The sequence below is a fragment of the Scylla paramamosain genome, chromosome 26 (assembly GCF_035594125.1).
Source record: "Scylla paramamosain isolate STU-SP2022 chromosome 26, ASM3559412v1, whole genome shotgun sequence".
Lineage (NCBI taxonomy): Eukaryota > Metazoa > Arthropoda > Malacostraca > Decapoda > Portunidae > Scylla > Scylla paramamosain.
Genome location: NC_087176.1, coordinates 20,556,001 through 20,568,079, shown reverse-complemented (window position 1 = coordinate 20,568,079; position 12,079 = coordinate 20,556,001). Strand labels below are relative to the sequence as shown.

At 43.5% G+C, this 12,079-nt stretch overlaps 1 protein-coding gene and 1 long non-coding RNA gene across 10 annotated transcripts; one reads left to right on the top strand and one right to left on the bottom strand.

Moving 5' to 3' along the window:
- Positions 1-2,071: 2,071 nt before the first annotated feature.
- On the top strand, positions 2,072-4,054 carry LOC135113804 (uncharacterized). Of its 3 annotated transcripts, none has more exons than XR_010275048.1 (4): positions 2,072-2,216; positions 2,994-3,216; positions 3,376-3,617; positions 3,806-4,054. It is a non-coding gene; the product is annotated as an uncharacterized LOC135113804 (long non-coding RNA). The 3 variants fall into 3 exon arrangements; XR_010275046.1 differs by having other exon boundaries at positions 3,733-4,054; XR_010275047.1 differs by having other exon boundaries at positions 3,720-4,054.
- Positions 3,628-8,314, bottom strand: LOC135113803 (uncharacterized). Of its 7 annotated transcripts, none has more exons than XM_064029419.1 (6): positions 8,134-8,314; positions 6,056-6,188; positions 5,510-5,638; positions 5,056-5,170; positions 4,271-4,444; positions 3,628-3,890 (listed from the first exon to the last, which is right to left on the bottom strand). In XM_064029419.1, exons 4-6 carry the CDS (start codon positions 5,057-5,059, stop codon positions 3,628-3,630), a joined length of 441 nt encoding a protein of 146 aa, XP_063885489.1. In that variant the 5' UTR covers positions 5,060-5,170; positions 5,510-5,638; positions 6,056-6,188; positions 8,134-8,314. The 7 variants fall into 7 exon arrangements, 6 of the variants coding, with proteins under 6 accessions (XP_063885489.1, XP_063885488.1, XP_063885492.1 ...); XM_064029418.1 differs by lacking the exon at positions 8,134-8,314 and adding an exon at positions 7,389-8,072 and having other exon boundaries at positions 5,512-5,638; XM_064029422.1 differs by lacking the exon at positions 8,134-8,314 and adding an exon at positions 7,389-8,072 and having other exon boundaries at positions 5,542-5,638.
- Between the last annotated feature and the right edge of the window lie 3,765 nt (positions 8,315-12,079).

Sequence of the window (12,079 nt, the reverse complement as noted above, 5' to 3'; positions counted from 1 at the left end):
TAAGGATGATTTGGAAGGAAGGTAGTGTGTGAAGGATGCATTAGGTAGGATGTGTAGGAGTGGGTACAATGTGTTAAGAATGATATGTATGTTACAGGAGATAAGGATGTGTATTTTCACCACAAGTATGTGTACAGATTGGTGTTAACACAGTAGGAAGCTTTGATTAAGCTGGACCATCATTCCATGTGTTGTCTTAAGAAATGTATGCAAACTGACTGGAAACTCTCTCTCCTTCAGTGTTCATTAGTGTATTTATCAGCTTTTGGGGTCAAGATGTCACTGTTTATTTATTTATTTATTTTTTATTGTTATTTTGTTTGTCATTTTTTTTTCTTTGTGTTGGACAGTTTACGAGTCAGTTCCAGTTTTTGTGACAGTGGATGTGGTTTCTTTCTGTGATGCTTGTCCTTGCCATGCCTTCCTTCCCAGTGACTACCATGTGTAGGCCTGATGGCTCCTTGCAGCTTCCCTTTTGTACATCCTTATTTTACTCCACACTCGGCTTCTCCGTGTGTTGACTGTTTTTCTTTTTTGTGTCTTCCTCCATATATAAATAACACACACATTCACACACACACACACTCCACGTATTCTCAGATATTCAGCATTCATTCTTATCTTGCCTTTCTTCACACACTCACAGCATCTCCAGGTCTTCACACTCAGCATTCCCCCTCATCCTTCACTCCACACAGCCTGCCCCCTCATCCTTCAGTCAGCTTCTTCCCTCATCTTTCACTCAGCTTCCCTCCTCATCTCTCAGTCCACACAGCCTGCCCCCTCATCCTTCACTCCACACAGCCTGCCTCCTTATCCCTCAGTCAGCCTCTTCCCTCATCTTTCACTCAGCTTCCCTCCTCATCTCTCACTCCACACAGCCTGCCCCCTCATCCTTCACTCCTCCACACAGCATCCCTCATCTCTCACACCATCCAAGCCTTACACATCCACACCTACATCTACATCTCACACCTGCAGCATTCCTGGAATCACATCAGTGCCCCCAGGTGACAGGTGAGTTCTGTTTTGAGAGATTAAATGACTTTTCTAATTCTATCCTCCATTCTGTTTTTCGTCACCACCACCATCACCACCATCACCAATATTTAGGACCTAAATATGCTAATTATACTGTTTGTCATGCGTATTTTTAATTGTGGAGTAGGGAAGTGGAAGAATAATTGATTTAATATTAAGAGCTAAAGTAAGAATGTAAGAAAAATAAGGGCTGGTGCAAGAAACTAATAGGCCTGCTCGCGGTGGTCCATATTTCAAACATGCCTGCGTATTTCTACCTATCATCCCTGTCCATAAATTCGTATAATCTCTTAAAACTACCTAATGACTCGGCGCTAACAACCTGGTTTGTTTATCTCTACCGTGTGGATGAATATTTTCTTTAACTACCTCGTTGTATTAAACTGCTTGTAATGGTTGACGTATTCTGGTCTGCATCCTTCATTTGTATCTTGTTTGTATTCTTGTATTCTTAAGCACTTCATCTCAAAATAATGGCAAAGATAGTTAGTCTTTGCCATGCTGATAAAATATTTCCTCTAACTACCTCGTTAAATGAATCTGCTTGTAATTGTTGATGTATTCTGGTTTGTGTTCTCCATTTGTATCTTGTTCGTATTGTTAAGCTCTTTGTTCTTTCACCAGGACTGTTAACAAATGCCACAGAGGTGATTGGTCAGGTTCTCATGGGTGTTCTCATTAATGACGCAGGATCCTCACCAAACCATCACTGAGTCATGATAGTGCCATTATCACTTCGTTGACTTTCACTACAGGCTGTAAAACTATCACCCAAGGAAACACACTTGTAAATCCTTAACAGTTTGTACTATACCCTGCTAAAACATTCGTAAAAGCACGATAACTTCCAGTAAATCAAAGGAAATTGTCACTAAACCATGAAAATACCCTTGCAAAACTCGTCACCTCACTAATTATAATTTCAATCACTAAAGCCACGAAAACATCCTTGGAAAACCAAATAACTTTAGCTCGGGTTTGTTAAAAGTAGTAGAGGTATTTTCTTTTCTTCCCTTTTGTTGCCTCAGCCCGGTGTCCCTCTGATATGAAAAAAAAAAAAAAAAAACATTGAAGCGTTCGAGATAGCGAGAAAGTTCCGAAGCTTCAGCAGACGTGAACTAACGCCTGACTCTAGCCTCGTCGCTTTCTCTACCTCCGTCCGCCGCCCAGGTAAGGTCAGTGTTGTTTTGTGATTATTCTGTTTGTTAGTGGATAATGGTGTGTTCTTGGTGGCGGTGGTTGTGTTGTGTTGTGGGGGGCTTGAAGTATCTGCAAGAGCTGGGTGGGGGCGAGGGAAGGTGAAAATGAAAGTATAATGAATCCAGCTTTATTGGTGCTCCGTGTTTGATGTTCCTGTCCCTCATTTGTCACGTTGACAGTCGACAGGTGCGTGACAATCTCCTAGCGTCATACTGTAACGCTCTGCTGATTCAGGACATGTCAGGTCTCTCCAGGGTTGAGGTGGCAGCAGCGGGAACATGAACACCCAACACTGAGTACAAAGTTATCCTGTGTTCAGTGTAATTACCTTCAGATCATTCACTTTCCCTCGCCCTCCCTGCCCTGCTCCTCAGTGACAGATCATTCACTTTCCCTCGCCCTCCCTGCCCTGCTCCTCAGTGACATGACACTCCCACGACACACGGAGCCACTACCAGGTGACCTGTAATCTTTTAATGAGGTGTAATATTTTAATGGTGTAATCTTTTAACTTGTAACGGCTCGTTTATTGTTATGAGCATTTGGAGTTATAGAAAGTTCAATATTGAGGTGTTTGTATTGGTCCTTGTGTAATTGATTGGTATTCAGGCGTCTTGCATTTTCATTTTGGATTTTTGTACAAATGTGTCGAGTAACGATCTAGTTTGTTTGCGTCGCTTAATTGAAATCTTTACTGTCTGTACTCATTGATTTCTTTACTAATTGATTGTGCTAAGAGTATTTACTATTAGGTCATCCCAGCCACGTGCCGCCGCCTCGCTCCGCTGCTTCACAAGGCGCTCCACGCGTGCCACAGCCAGCCGGCGCTCCCTATTGGCGGCCTGAAGACCCACGCACCCCAGCAACAAGGTGAAGGCTGTGCTCTGGCAGGTCGCTCCAGCTTGCCATCATAGGTGCTAGCCTGCCCTGAGCGCCCTCCTCTCTGCCTGTGACGCGCCGGGGGTGTCTGGCTGGGTGAGTGGCTCAATTCAAATAGATTGTTTCAATTGAACGTTCTCGGTTAAGAACTTTTTTAAATCGTTTAATTCTGATGTTTGGTTATCAAATAGTAAAAATTCGTCTTTTTCAATTCGTTTGTTTCCAGTTCAAATTCGCTTCGTCTGTCCTGCACAGATGAGTGGTGACGCTGCAGTGACCTCGCAGACTGGCGGCGGCCCTCCCCTGCAATACGTCCCCTGCATTGCTGTAACAAAGCAGCCGCCGGTTAATGATCGAGAGGCTCCCAAATATATATATTTTTAGTTTTTTTTAATTTTTTTTTTGTTTTTATTATGTTTTTAATAAAACTTTATCACTAAGTTTGCCCATATCTGAAAATGGTCGTGGTGTTTCTCCGGAGAGTCTTCCAGGAAAAGGTAACGAACATTATTGCATTTTATATATATATGCATAAAGATAATTGCATAATATATCTTTAATTTCATATAATTCTAGCCTCCTATCTACATAATGTACAGGCTCTCTATGCAGGGTAAGAGGAACTAAGGGGGACGGGGATGGACGCGAAAACCAAGATGCCTTGATGTTGATGGGTTTATCGCAGGCGATGAGGAGAAGCAGAGGCAGCAGCAGGGCGGGGGCGAGGCCAGCTCCGGCAACACCGCCCTTGAGATCCCACAGGGTGTTGGCTGCAAAAGAAAAAAAAACCTGATAAACCTCTGCAAAGGGATTGGGGATATGCTCTGCAAAGGAACATTTGAGATGCCAAAAGGAAACCTCTGCAAAGGGATTGGGGATGTGCTCTGCAAAGGAACATTTGAGATGCCTAAAGGAAACAAACGCTGAGCAAACAGCCTAAAGTTTACTCTGAACCAAATACCACCCATATCCCCTGCCACCACCCTCCTATTTTCCCTCCCCTTTCATTTCCTTTTTCCTTTTTCTCCTTCCCTTCCATTTTCTTGCCCTTCCTCCCCCCAACTGCCATACTATCCTCCCCTCCCCTTTCCAGTGCTCTCATCTACCCTTACACCTTATACTCCTCTCCCTTTCCATCCCCAAGACTCACTCTTATTCTCCTCCAGCAGTGTCTCCTCCTCCAGGCTCCCGCAGGTCCTGTAGGGCAGCTTCTTGGGGCGGTCCGGGTCAGGGTACACGCCCCTGATGGTAATGGTGGGGCGGTCCAAATTGCGGCCAGCCAGCACGCGGGATAAGTCCAGCTCAAGACGACCTGCGCTGGGGCCTGCGTCAGGAGAGGAGAGGGGTGAGGGGAAGGTGTGTGTGAGAGGGTATGGGAGGAAGGAAAAGGAGTAAACTAAATTAAAGGAAACTTTATTAATGTGATGCAATGATGAGGTGAAAGGAGGAGGTGAAAGGAGGAGAGAAGTTGATGAGATGATGAGAGGAAGAGATGGAATGAGGGGAGACTGAGAATAGCGACACAAATGAGGACTCAGCGTGACCGATGAGATGAAACAAGGAGAGGGACAAAAGAGGAAAGACTTAAATATCACTGATAAGGAGAGGTAAGAAAGGGAGAAAAAAAATAGGCGAAAGGAGGTGACTGGATGAGAAATGAAACAAACGATAGACGAAGGGAGAGAAAGAAATGAGAAACCTGAAAAAAGGAAAAGAAAAAAAATAGTCGAAAGGGCTGAAATGAGAAACAAATGAATGAGGGAAAGTAAAATATAAAAGAATGAATTATCGGAATATAAAAAAAAAGGAATATTAAAAGAAAAAGGAATATTGAAAGAAGATAATCAAAGAAAATTGACCAACAAACGAATTGAAGGACTGACTAAAGGAAACAAAAATCTCTTATTCCCTCCCTCCACTACCCCACCCACTCACCCATGAAGTGCACCACGAAGGTCACGCACTACTGGTCACTGGACAAGGTCACCGTCTGGAGATCAGCTGCTTGGGCGTCCATAACACCTCGCGCATGCCCATCATGAAGGTAGGCCTGGAGGAGGAGGAGGAGGAGGAAAAGGTAAATGAAAGGGAATAAGGTGGAAGAGGAAGAAGGTGAAGAAAGGAGGGAGAAAAATATGGGAGATGAGAAAAGGTGACATTTTTTATTTATTTATCTATCTATCCATCTATTTATCTATACATCTATCTATCTGTGTCTACCACCTTACCTAGCTAACATCAGTATTGCTGTAACTCACTCTCTCTCTCTCTCCCTTTCACTTTTTTCCTCATTTCCATCCCTCTCTATCCTTCCCACCCACCCACACCCATCCACCCCCTCTTTCACTCCCCCATCCACCCTTCACCATTCCCCTACTCCCTCACTCACACAGAAAATTTGGGCGCCTTTCTGATAATGACCCACTTAATTATGTCATCGTCTGGTTCAATATTGGCGCAGGCGAACCGCTCCACTCCCGCGTTCTCCGTGTGGATGATCATGGCCCGGTTCATGATGCTGTGTGGAGGAGAGAGAGGGGTGAGTGAGGCTGGTGGAGTGGTGATGGGGAAGGGAAGGGAGTGGAAGGGTGGATGGAGAGAGAGATGGAAGAAAAGGAGTGAAAAAGAATATAAGAAAAACAAAAGGGAAGAAGGAAAGAAAGAGACAGGGAAAAACCAGAAAAGAGAAGAAAATAAAAGAAGTGAGAAAGAAAGAACGAAAGAAAGGAAACAGAGAAAGAAAGAGGAAAAAAATAAAAATCAAGAAAGAAAGGGGGAACGAACCAAAGAAAAGATAAAAGAAGTGAAAGAAAAATAGAAGAGAAAACACAAAAAGAGAATGACAAAACATATAGACAAATATTACTTACACACACGCACACCCCAAACACACCCCCTTCCTTACACACACACACACACACACACACACACCCACCCAGGGGCAGATTGCGATCCACAAACACAAATCTCTTCTCTCTAATGTCGATGGTACCAATAAGGCCAGACAGGTCCCCAACATCGCAACGCAGGGGGACTTCGGGGCCACACTCTCTCTCGTAGTAATCCCGCTGTGGGGAGAGACAGGGGTGAGTGAGTGGTTGGTGAGGTGGGTGGGTGGGTCAGTGGGTGGGTATGCAAAGGGATACAAGGGAAAGCAGAGCAGAACAGAGCGTTTGGTTTCTGTAAGGGTGTTTGGTATCTAATTTGTTACTGACTACAGGGATGAGGGGCTGGAAAGAGGATGGGGAAGAAAGGAAAGGGAGTAAAAAGTAAAAAGAAATGAGGGAGAAAAGAATAAAGGAAAAGAGAAATGGAAAGAAAATGAGCCAAAAAAAATGAAAGATGAAGTGGAAACAAAACAAAGAAAGGAAAAAAATGAAAGAAAATAGAAAAAAGAGAACAAAGACCGACAAAATAAGCAAGAAAAGAAAGAAAATAAACAAACAAACAAGGAAGCAAGCAAGAAGGAAGGACAAACAAACAGACAGACAGAGACAAACAAAACCCTTCTCCCACCCCTTCCATCTTCTCCTCCATATCTCCCTCCCCTCCCTCTCTCTCCCTTCCCCCAGATAACATTCACGTCATTGGGGAAGGCCAGGTGAATGAAGTATGGATTCCACGTGTAACCCGCCGCTACACACCTGGACTGGAAGAATTTCACACCTGCGTCCACACCTACAGGGTTTACGTACACGGACCAATTGTGCCGCCGCGTCTAGACACGTACACAGACTCAATGCGTGCATGATTGTCTCGTCAAAACCGCTGGGTAGAGAAGGTCGAACGTTGCATTCAACTTATTTTACTAATACAACTTATTTTACTAAGTCGATCCAACCTGAGAACAATTACCTAACTAACACAACATCACAGAGCATAACACCACAAATTCAAAGTATCCAAACTCATACAATGCTAAATGTTCAGCCATCAAACTAGAAAGTTCACAAAAATTATCTAACCTAAACAAATATTCACTTACAATATTGACCAAGCAGCGGTAAATAGCCCACAGTCCTGGGCACATCACACAGGCATGGTACACAGCTTCCCCGCAAGCTCAGCGCCTGGCACAACGTGTTAACACACACACACACACACACACACACACACAGTTGCGAACAACAATCAAACAAATTTTCACGGAACGGCTGGAGCAATACCAAACACGTATCCGCATCTGCCGTATGGAACAAAACAATACAACCTACAAATCACGTGTCTGTATTGCACCTGTACACAAAGCTCCACTTTACATGACATACCAAGGAACAGCAGGGAACCAGCATGGGCCATGTCACACGGCCGCCACACCACACTCACCCTGGCGGAAGCAGCCACCACAGACAACTGACCTGCGTGGCGGCTGCTGGGTGCTGGCTGCTGGCGCCGGGGTGAAGTAAGAAACAAACAAAACGCAACATGCGCAATGCAAACAGTAATATTAACAAAAAGTAATCAAAAGTAAGTAACAATAATACACAAACTAAATTTCGTGATACTTTCACGAAACAATGATCAAACACGTACACACACATACGTACACATAAACGTACGTATTTTGTTTCATTGGAATAAGAAAATAAAATAAATATCTGGATAAATGGATAATATGAAGGATAACAAACACTGAATGAAAGTACAAGGAAATAACAAAAAAAAAAAAGAAAAAAAAATGCGATTATAAGAAAGTGTAAACATGAACGTAAATTTGAGGTGATAGAGAGGGAAGTGAATTGTGAAAGGCGACATGAATAAGGTGACCAAGTTCAATAAAGGAGGTAACAAGAGAGATAACACAAAATTAAAGAAGAGATAAATAACAAAAAAAGAAGAGGAAAAAATGGTTAAAATAGAAACAAAACAGAACAAAATATAATCGAAAAATAACAAAGACATCCCCCTTAAAAAAAGAAAGAAAGAGGGTAAAAAAATTATCAAAGCACAGAAAAAAAAAGAGAAAAAAAGAAAGAAAGAAACTCGTGAAAACAAGCAAGGCGTTCCACTCACCACGTTTCTGTTGTTCCTGCCGGGGTGTTTCAAGTTCACCTCGACGAAAGTCTACCCGAAAGAACCGTCCACGTACACCAACTGACGCTGTGTGTGTGTGTGTGTGTGTGTGGAAGGTGAAGGGATGCCTTGTTATTATTGCCATTGTTCTTTATATCGTTGTTGCTGTTGTTACTTCTGCTACTGCTACTACTACAATAATAATAATAATAATAATAATAATAATAATAATAATAATAATAATAATAATTCTCTCTCTCTCTCTCTCTCTCTCTCTCTCTCTCTCTCTCTCTCTCTCTCTCTCTCGTTTTATCTCCTCTTTTCGTCTTCCTTCTTCTCTTTCTACTACTACTACTACTACTACTACTACTACTACTACTACTACTACTACTACTACTACTACCACCACCACCACTACACAAATACAACTGTAAGTACTGCTTAATACCACCACCATCACCACCACTATTACCACTACTAATACTACTGCTGCTGCTGCTGCTGCTGCTGCTGCTGCTGCTGCTGGCACCTCTCTGCTAATAGTGCTAATACCACAACCACTTTCCCTCTCTCCTATTGCCACAGATTTCAGAGCGCTAGGCAGGCATTCCGACTCTCTCTCTCTCTCTCTCTCTCTCTCTCTCTCTCTCTCTCTCTCTCTCTCTCTCTCTCTCTCCGCTTCATCTCCATAGAAATCACCGTTAAGTGCGAACATAAAGATTTGGGGAATTAAAATACAATTAAGTAAGACTCGGGAATCTCCTTATATTAACTCTTCACTTAATCCCCAAATGAGAAAGAGAGAGAGAGAGAGAGAGAGAGAGAGAGAGAGAGAGAGAGAGAGAGAGAGAGAGAGAGAGATTAGACAGATTAGCAAACAAATTAACTTATATGCAGACAAACAGACAGACAGACAGTCAGACAGTCAGACAGACAGACAGGCAGGCAGGCAGACAGACAGACAGACAGACAGACAGACAGACAGACAGACAGGCAGACAGACAGGCAGACAAAGGACAGGTGATGAACAGGAAGGAAAAAAATAGAAAGGAAGAAACAATTAAGAGAACAAGAAGAGAAGACATATAAAAAAAACAAAAAAAAAAAACAGACAAGCAAAGGAAAAACCTAAGAGATATATACACACCGAATGACAGACACAACCAGACAGACAGACAGATTAACACTTGCTGCATAAATGAATAACACACCACAAAATAAACCAAATAAAGAAGGTAAACTATCGCACTTCAGGATGGAAATTAAAGAAAAACTCTCTCTCTCTCTCTCTCTCTCTCTCTCTCTCTCTCTCTCTCTCTCTCTCTCTCTCTCTCTCTCTCTCTCTCTCTCTCTCTCTCTTTCTCTCCTTTTTTGTACACCAACAAATACATAGTTAAAGAGAATGTTACAAAATATTTTTACATATAATGTATCACTTAACAAGCTAAAGGGAACATTTTTAGTGTTTCCTCTCTAAAAGCCTAACTCTAAATGTTACTAACAATTGTTACTGTGGTGCTTATGGCAACCAGACGTTCACACATTCCTTGAATTGCTGCAGATTCATTTTACTGAAGTCTATCTGTGCAGCAATTAAGGTGTTCCATAGTTCACTATAATGATGGACGTACTGGCGTTGATGGTGCCAAGTACGGCAGCGACACTGAAATAATTCAGCAGCCATTAAAGTGACAGCCCGGGTGGTCACTTGTGCCCGCCGCAGGGGCTGGCGGAGAGCTTGGAGATGCGGGATTCGCTGTTGCTGTATTTTGTACATCACAGCGAGGCCCGCTACGTCCCTGCGATGTTGAAAGGAGTGGAGCTTTGGCTTATTTCTGGCCCCACTGTCCTTTATGAGCCTCACTGTTCGAGCCTGTACCCTGTCCAGGAGGGAAAGATGCCTGCTCGCCGCTCCTCCCCAAGCAAGGCACGACTACTCCAGGGAGGAACGAGCTTGAGCCTTGTACAAGATCTCCAGGCCTTTGTCGTCAAGGAGCCACGACATCCTTCTGAGTGACGCCAGCTTACCCGAGGCCTCCCTGGCTAGACGCTCTATGTGGTGCCTGAAGGTCAGCGCGGAGTCATATGTGACCCCAGTACATCCATCTCGTCTTGTCTTGTTGCCTTGGACATATCAAAAAGCTTTTCATAGAGTCTGGCACAAAGCTTTGATTTCCAAACTACCCTCCTACGGTTTCTATCCTTCTCTCTGTAACTTCATCTCAAGTTTCCTTTCTGACCGTTCTATTGCTGCTGTGGTAGATGGTCACTGTTCTTCTCCTAAATCTATTAACAGTGGTGTTCCTCAGGGTTCTGTCCTGTCACCCACTCTCTTCTTATTATTCATTAATGATCTTCTAAACCAAACCTCTTGTCCTATCCACTCCTACGCTGATGATACCACTCTGCACTTTTCCACGTCTTTTCATAGACGTCCAACCCTTCAGGAGGTAAACACATCACGCAGGGAAGCCACAGAATGCCTGACTTCTGATCTTTCTAAAATTTCTGATTGGGGCAGAGCAAACTTAGTATTGTTCAATGCCTCAAAAACTCAATTCCTCCATCTATCAACTCGACACAACCTTCCAGACAACTATCCCCTCTTCTTCAATGACACTCAACTGTCCCCCTCTTCTACACTGAACATCCTCGGTCTGTCCTTTACTTATAATCTGAACTGGAAACTTGACATCTCATCTCTAGCTAAAACAGCTTCTATGAAGTTAGGTGTTCTGAGACGTCTCCGCCAGTTTTTCTCATCCCCCCAGCTGCTAACTCTGTACAAGGGCCTTATCCGTCCATTTATGGAGTATGCTTCACATGTCTGGGGGGGTTCCACTCATACTGCTCTTCTAGACAGGGTGAAATCAAAAGCTTTTCGTCTCATCAACTCCTCTCCTCTAACTGACTGTCTTCAGCCTCTCTCTCACCGCCGCAATGTTGCATATCTAGCTGTCTTCTACCGCAATTTTCATGCTAACTGCTCTTCTGATCTTGCTAACTGCATGCCTCCCCTCCTTCCGCGGCCTCACTGCACAAGACTTTCTACTTTCTCTCACCCCTATTCTGTCCACCTCTCTAACGCAAGAGTTAACCAGTATTCTCAATCATTCATCCCTTTCTCTGGTAAACTGTGGAACTCCCTGCCTGCTTCTGTATTTCCACCTTCCTATGACTTAAATTCCTTCAAGAGGGAGGTTTCAAGACACTTATCCACCAATTTTTGACCACTGCTTTGACCCTTTTATGGGACTGGCATTTCAGTGGGCATTTTTTTTTATTAGATTTTTGTTGCCCTTGGCAAGTGTCCTTCCTACATAAAAAAAAAAAAAAAGATGGTTCAGCTAACTATAGACTTGCTCAACTACTTATGTAGGCCTGTGTATATTGACAGGTCACAAAACCTGTAGGCCTATGTATATTGACAGGTCACAAACACACACATTGATATCATTCAAATTACATAAATACCTTTGCCAAAAAATACATCTCTCTCTCTCTCTCTCTCTCTCTCTCTCTCTCTCTCTCTCTCTCTCTCTCTCTCTCTCTCTCTCTCTCTCTCTCTCTCTCTCTCTCTGCCTATCTCTCTAGTGCCAGGTTCATGTCAAAGGTCATCATGGTGCCAGTGTCAACGAAGAAAAGATAAATCATGTTGGCTCGGTTGAGGTTAGGTCAGGTCAGGTCAGCCAGCCAGCCGTCCAATCACAATCCACAAAGCTCTGGGCCAATGGAAGGGCTGATGGTGATCCCCTGTTGACCAATAGGATGGCTTGGTTTTTGCTTGGTTGAGGAGAGAGAGAGAGAGAGAGAGAGAGAGAGAGAGAGAGAGAGAGAGAGAGAGAGAGAGAGAGAGAGAGAGAGAGAGAGAGAGAGAGAGAGAGAGAGAGAGAGAGAGAGAGGTTAGGTTAGGTTGCTTTAGATTTCGTTGCATTAGGTTAGGTTA

Bases quoted from the DNA above. Each gene is read 5' to 3' on its own strand.
- LOC135113803 (XM_064029419.1), bottom strand. The intron at 3,891-4,270 runs GTGAGTCTTGGG...TTTCTTTTGCAG, and splicing joins ACTGCTGGAGGAGAATAAGA to CCAACACCCTGTGGGATCTC.